Source organism: Topomyia yanbarensis, chromosome 2 (genome assembly GCF_030247195.1).
Source record: "Topomyia yanbarensis strain Yona2022 chromosome 2, ASM3024719v1, whole genome shotgun sequence".
NCBI lineage: Eukaryota > Metazoa > Arthropoda > Insecta > Diptera > Culicidae > Topomyia > Topomyia yanbarensis.
Genome location: NC_080671.1, coordinates 137,841,456 through 137,850,960, shown reverse-complemented (window position 1 = coordinate 137,850,960; position 9,505 = coordinate 137,841,456). Strand labels below are relative to the sequence as shown.

Sequence of the window (9,505 nt, the reverse complement as noted above, 5' to 3'; positions counted from 1 at the left end):
AAAAATTAAGTTTACGAGACATTTTATATCTGTAGAAATAGTTTACTAGACAGCATAGGGAAGATACAATAATTTTCTTTGTACTACAAATGCTCGTTTTTTCAAAAATAATCATAATTCTAAAGATAGTCAAATATACACGCAATCTCATATTCGTACAGTACACATGTTTTTTTTTCAAAAATCAATTGAAATTTCTTTAATAAATATTCAATGTGCTAGCTTTTGTTTGTAATTACAGTTTTCAATCGTATTGGAATGTTAACCACTAGTTTTTGCGTGTATTTAACTTAAATTTTATCCCATTCTTCTAAATAGTAGTTTCTAAGATCATTCTCGTAATAACCCGAGTAGTTCCGCACTTTTTATCCAAATACTCCCATTTATTTTTCTAATCAGTTAATAAACGGGGTCCACAGTGGAGAATCCATAACATTCAAACAATTATAAATTTACTCTAACCGTTTTCTGCACGCCTTATGCTTTAGGTTCTTCTCCTGATCGAATTTTCAATATCCACCATTTCTTAGTAAAAGTACCTTTTTATGGAAGCTTTGCTTTAAAATTTATTTTAAGATATTCATATTAAAATACACATTCTGATCCATCATTCCATCAATGAATACCACATTTCTAGCACTTCTAGTGGACATATAATACCCCACACAAAACAATCCACTGTATCTGCGCTTGGCTGCTGTTATAAGGCTTTTACGTCCTGGTCTGAGTTCGATTTTCTTCACTCAAAACAACAGCCATTTGAGTCAAAGATGTTTGTGCATTTGGAATCGTAGACAAAGTTTACAATCTTTCCAATATTCCGATAAAATGTTTCAATGTTGTTTAGTAAATAAAAAATCAATTCTTTGTTCTTCTCATTGATGAACAGCTTCTTGCTCAGAACACAGACATTATAATTTTCCGTTCTCCATACGTTACGAACCGTACCAGAGCAGACTTATACTTAAATGCTATGATTTAATTTATTTATCATGTATATAACATTAATTACTCGATTTTCCCAAATTTTTCCAATTAAAAATCGTTTATCACTCATCGTAAATTGTTTACAGTTCAAGTTTTTCGCATTCTCTGCTCTACGTTTCGCCACATCAAAGCTTTTAATGATTTTTTAAATAGTTGGGCAACCTTTGAACAATTTCAAAGATCTCATGAAGTGATTTACCTTTTTTTTCCATTATGTTAATTTGAGGGAATTGCTTAAACTAGTGTAGAAGAAACTGCGCCAATGAAAGCTTTTCTGATGTTATAAAATCTATTTTTCTAAGTGAAACAAAAAAAGAAATAACAGGTCTTAAAATTGACAAATTAATTGACCTTTCAAAAGTGTACGAATATGAAATTGTGCCATTGTCACACCAAGTAATGATTTTTTATGTGTAGTGTACGGAAACTTGCACACTTTAGATTACAAATGATAAGAAAATGACAGATGATGATTCTACTACCACATTTACAAAACAATACCTATACGAATATGAGATTGTGTCACTGTATATTCATATTCATAATTAGATCTATACTTGCTAGGTGGATTCTTATGTGGAATCTACTATGGTATAGATTTTTATGTGGAAAAGTTGTATAATCTTTATGTGAAGTTTAGGTATTTTATTATTTTTCATATGGTATTTATAGTATGTATATCATTCTGATATATCTATAAATTAAGAAAATTTATGTGTGATATCAATAAATTCAAAATGAAGAATTTTACCAGTGCTACCTTGTCCGATTCAGTTTAAATTTGCGGCAGACACACATGTTGGGACTAGGAAATCGTCTTAAGGGTGGGCCAATGGGGATCCTTTTTTTCTTGTCACTCTAGTGGTTAACCAAACCTCGTTTGACAAAATCTCATTATTTCCGCATTGCTGAATTGATGGTCCATTACAGCTGCATATTTTGAAATCACCGGACAAAAATTTTTGAACTAATTATCGTCACAATTTCAGGAACTGATTACCCTCTTAAATGTACTGTAAGCACCGCAGGGCATATTGGGCATACCTGTTGTAGCACTACCTTGGGCCAACGCTTAGTCGATCGCTGGACAAAAACATAGCTGTCAAAGGGTAGCATAGAGAAGGAAGAAAAAAGGTAAACAAGAAAAAGTGAGTCGAGAGGATTAAAGTTATTTGCAAGTGAAAATTACTAATAATTTCAGTGGATTGAAACAGTTTATTGGCAGTGCATTAAAGTTACATTGTAAGTAAACAATTCGAATGTAATTGAAGATCTATCTAACTATCGCGGCAAATTAGGCCCTACAGGTGAATTACATTCAGCCGCGTGCAATTCGTCAGTGCCTGAAAGGAAATACCGTAGGATTGGTGTAGATTGAGCCCGTTATCTGTGAGTAAAAAAGTAAACAAAACAGGAAAATTAAGCTGTTAACTTATATTACTGATTTGAACATAGGAGTCGGTGTCGTAAGTCGAGGAAGGTTGAGACATCAGGATTAATTTGGAGAGAAACTATTCATGTAAGCTGAATTCATTTGTATACCACTATAAATAGATATAACAAGAATAATAATTACAGTTTTAAGCTGCGCGAATACGGCTGCTATAAAAAAGGTTTGTGATTAATCCGAACAAACTTAAAAATGAATAAAGTTGTTTTTAACCTAAACGACACCGAGGTAACTGGCTACAACTGTGCGGTCTGCAACCGGCCGGATCATGCCGAGGATGAAATGGTCGCCTGCGACTGTTGCCGAAGATGGTTTCACTTTGGATGTGCCGAAGTTGGAAGCGAGGTAGGTGATATTTCTTGGAGCTGTCCAGAATGCAAAAGCAAGCCGAATGATGGAAATGCGGAAGACAGTGGCAAACTTGTGCCAGCCGCAGATAACGATAAAGCAGGAAGCGGGGGAACGTATAAACCAGTCGTTAATCCTGCTACAGTTCCGGATGAGGTTTTGCAGAGTTTACCCGAGAAAACAGGCACATTATCGTTCCAGGAGTTAGAGCTGCAGAAGATAGAGGCATCTCGTAAAAGGCAGGAAGAACAAATGGAGATGGAAAGGGTCTTATATAAGCGACGGCTGGAAGTACAACGAGAGCTGTTTGAAAAGAGACAGCAGATAGAGCGTGAAAAGCGGCGGATGGAACTCGAGTTCGAAAGGCAGAGTCTGCAAATGGCGATTGCAGAAGAAGAAGAGCAGCAACAGCAGATTAGAGCCGAACTGACTCGCAAGTTAGAATAGCTGCGAATGAGGCGGGTAGCAAATTCACCGGAAGGGATTCAAGCCATATGCGAATTAGAGAAGCCTGGAGAGGCCTTTGATGCAAAAGCAACCACGAATGACGAAAATCACCCGGGTAACAAACAGCTGGGTGATATTCGGGGAGCGTACCACAAACATTCGACCCCAAAGCAACCCGGGCAACGTCCACCGTTGCAAATAAGTCATTCGAAGGAATCGGAACCTACTGAACGTCAGGGGACACTGAATACAAAGCAAAACACGCCAGCACAATCTGTAGGAAGCCATTCAAATCTCGATGATGTTTCGGAGTCAGAAGCGGAGAGCGAGTGCTCCATACGATCACGATCACAGCGAGACGCTCGCCGGGAAAGGGGCCCAACGAGAGCCCAGTTGTCGGCCAGGCAGTTTTTAGCCAAGAAGCTTCCTACATTTACCGGGCGGCCAGAAGATTGGCCGATGTTTATCTCAAGTTTCGAGACAGCAAACCAAGCTTGTGGGTTCTCTAACGTCGAAAACCTTGGACGGTTGCAAGAGAGCTTGAAAGGTCAAGCATTAGAAGCAGTCCGAAGTCGCCTGCTATGGCCAGATGCCGTGCCTCAGATCATCGAATCTCTTCGGATGCTGTACGGACGGCCCGAGCAATTATTGAATATGCTGTTGGTCAAAGTTCGGAAGGCGGAACCACCCAAGGCCGATCGTTTGGCGACCTACATTGGTTTCGGTATGACGGTGCAGCAACTCGTCGATCATTTGGAAGCAAGTGATCTAAAAGACCACTTGGTAAACCCTATGCTGATCCAAGAGTTGGTAGAAAAACTACCAGCTAGTACAAAAATGGAGTGGGTGCGCTACAAACGAAGGAAGCACCGCGTAACTCTTCGAACATTATCCGATTTTCTGTCGGAGATTGTGAGGGATACCAGCGAGGCCACGTAGTACTGCGGAGGATATTCGCAACTTGAAAGTAACCCAAGAAGCGGGAAGGGTAAACTGAAAGAGCGCGAAGAATTCTTAAATGCTCATTGCGCATCCGAAACTGATAATCGGCGCGAGGTAGAAGGAAAGAAGCCGTGCAAAATCTGCTCTCGGTCAGATCACCGCATCCGTAACTGCCCCGAATTTCGTAAATTGAATCTGGCGATGCGCTGGGAGGCGGTACGAAAATGGAGTCTGTGTAAAAATTGTTTGAATGATCACGGAGATTCTCTTTGCAAACTCAGTTTTCGTTGCAATGTCGGCAGCTGCAGTGAATCGCACAATCCGCTTCTACACCCGGAAGAAGCTTACGCTGATTGCAATGTGCATCGATTCCAGCAGAAATCGGTGATCTTTCGCACGGTCCCAGTAACACTCTACAATGGGAAGTATGCGATAGATACGATAGCTTTCCTCGACGAAGGTTCCTCATACACGCTGGTTGAGAATGTTTTGACGAAACTGTTGAAGACGAAAGGTGTTGTTCAACCGCTTCGTGTAACATGGACGGCAGGCGTTTCTCGGGTGGAAAAAGACTCACAGAGGTTGAATTTGTCGATTTCAGCTCGAGGTTCCACTCAGCGCTTCCAGATTCAGGACGCACACACTGTAGAGGAGCTGAAATTGCCGAAACAGACGCTGGATTTGAAAGAAGTTGCAAATCAGTATGTGCATCTTCGAGACTTGCCAGTACCGGATAGTAAACACAGCGTTCCTCGAATATTAATTGGGTTAAAAGACCTTCACCTGTACACTCCACTCGAGACTCGAGTTGGACGCCCCGATGAGCCCATAGCGGTCAAATCGAAGCTAGGTTGGACGGTATATGGTCCGATACGGAGCGCCGATTTGAAAGAAGAGTTTGTTGGTCATCATTCTTGTGGCGGCGTTTCCAATCAAGAGTTGCACGACTTACTGAAAGAGCATTATGCGTTGGAAGAGGCAGGAGTTACTGCAGCACTACTGCCGGAATCGTCCGAAGACCGGAGAGCGAGAGAAATTTTGGATAGCACAACGGTTAGGATCGGTGATCGCTTTGAGACGGGGTTGTTGTGGAAAGTGGACGAACCCAGTTTTCCAGACAGCTATGCCATGGCCCTGAGACGGATGAAGGGACTTGAAAAGCGACTTCTAAAAGACGAAATTCTGTACAACAGGGTGCGAAGCACAATAGCTGATTATCTGACGAAAGGATATGCTCACAAAGCGACGTTCCAAGAATTGCATGAACATCCAGCCTCCAAGGTGTGGTATTTGCCATTAAACATCGTGATAAACCCCAGGAAGCCGGAGAAACTCCGTCTAGTGTGGGATGCAGCAGCAGCTGTTGGTGGAGTCTCGTTAAATTCCCAGTTGCTTACCGGACCAGACATGCTGACATCTCTACCATCCGTTATTTGTCGTTTTCGGGAACGAGAGGTCGGGTTCGGAGGTGATATAAAAGAAATGTATCACCAACTGCGCATCAGAAAAGAGGACCAGCAAGCTAAGCGATTCTTGTTTAGAAATGATCCTTGTGCGCGTCCTGAGGTATATGTTATGAATGTTGCTACATTTGGATCAACCTGTTCCCCATGTTCCGCTCAATTTGTGAAAAACAAGAACGCAGACGAATTCTTCTCACAGTATCCAGAGGCGTCGAGGGCCATAGTCGACAACCACTATGTCGATGACTATTTTGACAGCACTGACACTGTGGGAGAAGCGATAAAACGAGCCAAAGACGTTCGTTATATTCACTCTCGAGGCGGCTTCGACATCCGAAATTGGGTGGCTAGTTCAAATGACGTCTTACGGGCGCTAGGTGAAGCAAAGACGGAACAGCAAGTTCATTTCCATCAAGACAAACATACGGGGACTGAGCGAGTTCTAGGTATTGTATGGAATCCGAAGAGCGACGAGCTTTGTTTTTCTACGAGGTTGCGTGACGAACTGATACCTTTCATAAGTGGTGAACGATGGCCAACTAAAAGAGCGGTACTGAGTTGCGTGATGAGCTTTTTCGATCCGCTAGGCCTGCTCGCTCCATTCACCATCTACGGAAAGATGCTGATCCAGGACCTCTGGCGAAGAGGCTGCGAGTGGGATGAGGAGATAGACGAGGAATCGATGATGAAGTGGAGAAATTGGATTGAGCGGCTGCCGGAAATCGAAAGAATCAGGATACCTCGGTATCATTTCGTGAAAGGGCAGGCGCCGGACTACAGTACTCTACAACTGCACGTATTTGTAGATGCTAGCTCGAACGCATACGGCTGCGTTGCATATTTCCGGATTTTGATAGCTGGAAAACCGCACTGTTCACTTGTAATGGCGAAGTCAAAGGTAGCTCCGTTAAAGCAACTGACGATCCCGCGCCTAGAATTACAAGGGGCGGTTCTGGGATCAAGGCTGATGAACACCATTATGGAAACTCATTCACTGCCCATTAAGCAGCGGTTTATTTGGACGGACTCTAGAACTGTTCTTTCCTGGATTCACTCCGATCAGCGAAAATATAAACAATTTGTCGCGTTTCGGATTGGAGAGATCCATACCCTTTCAAAACAGTGCGAGTGGCGCTGGTTACCTACTAAGCACAACGTGGCAGATGACGTTACTAAGTGGCATGCGGGACGGCGATTTGAATCCGATACTCCATGGTTCCAGGGAGCAACAATCTTAAATCAGTTCGAAGAAACATGGCAGCAGCAACCACAAGTAGTACCGAACGTGTTGGAGGAAATTCGGGCCGTTCATTTGTTTCATGACGTTTTAGTCCTGAAGCAAATCGTCGATCCTCTCCGCTTCTCTAAATGGAAGGTTCTAGTTCGGACTGTGGCATGTGCATATCGTTTCATTTATAACTGTAAGCGAAAGGTTGCAAAGCTGAGTATCGAAGCACTTCCAGTAACAGAAAAGGTGAAGAAACTCGCGAAAGTGCATCACTCTGTTGTCGCAGTACCATTAAAGCGTGAGGAATACCAGAAGGCTGAATCCTACCTATGGCGAGTGGCCCAAGCAGAGGTGTACGAAGAGGAGGTGAAGATACTTATGAAAAATCAACAACTTACTCATACAGACCATTATCGACTAGAGAAAGATAGCCAACTTTACGACAAGTCTCCCTTCTTGGACGATAGTAACGTAATAAGAATGGAGGGAAGGACAAAAAATGCTCCATTCGTTCCGTTTGAGTTACGCTGTCCAATCATTCTACCGAAGGGACATCGCATAACTACGTTGCTAGTGGAATATTTCCATCAGAAAATGGGTCACGCGAACACCGAAACGGTTGTAAATGAGATGCGACAGCGGTTCTGTATAAAGCATCTCAGAGCAGAGCTGAAGCGCGTAGTAAAACTATGTGTACGTTGTAAGATCAGGAAGAGCAGCCCAGTGATCCCAAGAATGGCACCACTTCCGGTTCAGCGTATTACGCCCTACAAGCGGCCGTTCAGTTTTACAGGCATCGACTATTTCGGGCCAGTTCTAGTGACAGTAGGACGTCGAACGGAAAAACGTTGGATCGCCTTGTTTACATGCTTAACGACGAGGGCAGTTCATCTTGAAGCCGCTCACAGTTTAACGACGCAAGCATGCGTTATGGTGATAAGACGGTTTACTTGCCGGCGGGGAGTTCCATTAGAAATCTTTTCAGACAATGGTACAAATTTTAAAGGTGCGAGTAAGGAGGTTGTGAAACGGATATATGCAGATTGCGACGAGACGTTCACCGATGCTACTACTAGGTGGAATTTCAATCCACCCTCAGCACCCCATATGGGCGGGGCGTGGGAACGATTGGTACGCTCGGTGAAGGCAGCTCTCAGTGAGCTAGATGATGGGCGGAAGTTGACGGATGAAATTCTTCTTACCACGTTGGCGGAAGCAGAAGATCTCGTAAACTCGCGACCGTTGACGTATATCCCTATAGAGTTAGGAGCGGAAGCAGCACCAACCCCAAATCATTTCCTGCGCTCTTCTGTGGCGGGTGATGTAACACAGTCGGTTCGAAAAAGCGATCAAGCTCAGGCGTTGCGTGACTCGTATAAGCGATCACAACATTTGGCAGACCAGATTTGGAAGCGTTGGATCTCGGAATACTTGCCAACACTGAACCAGCGAAGCAAGTGGCATGACGAATCAGATCCGGTTGAAGTAGGCGATATAGTGTACATTGTGGACGAGAACAGTCGTAAAGGCTGGGTTCGTGGGATCGTTACTACCGTCTTCAAGTCGAAGGATGGCCGGATTAGGCAGGCATTGGTAAGAACAACAAAAGGTGAAATGAAAAGACCGGTGGCTAAGTTGGCGGTGCTTGAAGTGAGAGAGCGTAAATCTGGCGTTAAGGCGGAGCCAACACCAGTGTTACAGGGCGGGGCTATGTAAGCACCGCAGGGCATATTGGGCATACCTGTTGTAGCACTACCTTGGGCCAACGCTTAGTCGATCGCTGGACAAAAACATAGCTGTCAAAGGGTAGCATAGAGAAGGAAGAAAAAAGGTAAACAAGAAAAAGTGAGTCGAGAGGATTAAAGTTATTTGCAAGTGAAAATTACTAATAATTTCAGTGGATTGAAACAGTTTATTGGCAGTGCATTAAAGTTACATTGTAAGTAAACAATTCGAATGTAATTGAAGATCTATCTAACTATCGCGGCAAATTAGGCCCTACAGGTGAATTACATTCAGCCGCGTGCAATTCGTCAGTGCCTGAAAGGAAATACCGTAGGATTGGTGTAGATTGAGCCCGTTATCTGTGAGTAAAAAAGTAAACAAAACAGGAAAATTAAGCTGTTAACTTATATTACTGATTTGAACATAGGAGTCGGTGTCGTAAGTCGAGGAAGGTTGAGACATCAGGATTAATTTGGAGAGAAACTATTCATGTAAGCTGAATTCATTTGTATACCACTATAAATAGATATAACAAGAATAATAATTACAGTTTTAAGCTGCGCGAATACGGCTGCTATAAAAAAGGTTTGTGATTAATCCGAACATGTACTATAACTATAATGATCTTTACCCAACAAATATTCGCCGCAAACCGCTGCCATCGCGTTGGAATAACCTGAAACCAGAGGCCATTAATTCGAACAAACAAATAAAGCATGACTCAATAAATGCGGAATTGAGGTATGAGGGAATAACAGTGAAATTACTGTCATTACCCATTCATAATGTGCATTCCGTGTACGCACTTTCACTGATCCTAAATATGACTGTACATATACATTTTACGACAAGCAAATAGAGAAAGGGTGAGAGCATGGTTCTGTCTCTTGCTTTCCAAAAGCTCGCTACCTTTAG

The 9,505-nt window shown here is 42.8% G+C and overlaps 1 protein-coding gene across 1 annotated transcript; it reads left to right on the top strand.

Moving 5' to 3' along the window:
• Positions 1-3,238: 3,238 nt before the first annotated feature.
• On the top strand, positions 3,239-8,581 carry LOC131679796 (uncharacterized). The gene is made up of 2 exons (XM_058960542.1): positions 3,239-4,167; positions 4,477-8,581. Exons 1-2 carry the CDS (start codon positions 3,239-3,241, stop codon positions 8,579-8,581), a joined length of 5,034 nt encoding a protein of 1,677 aa, XP_058816525.1.
• The last annotated feature ends 924 nt before the right edge of the window (positions 8,582-9,505 follow it).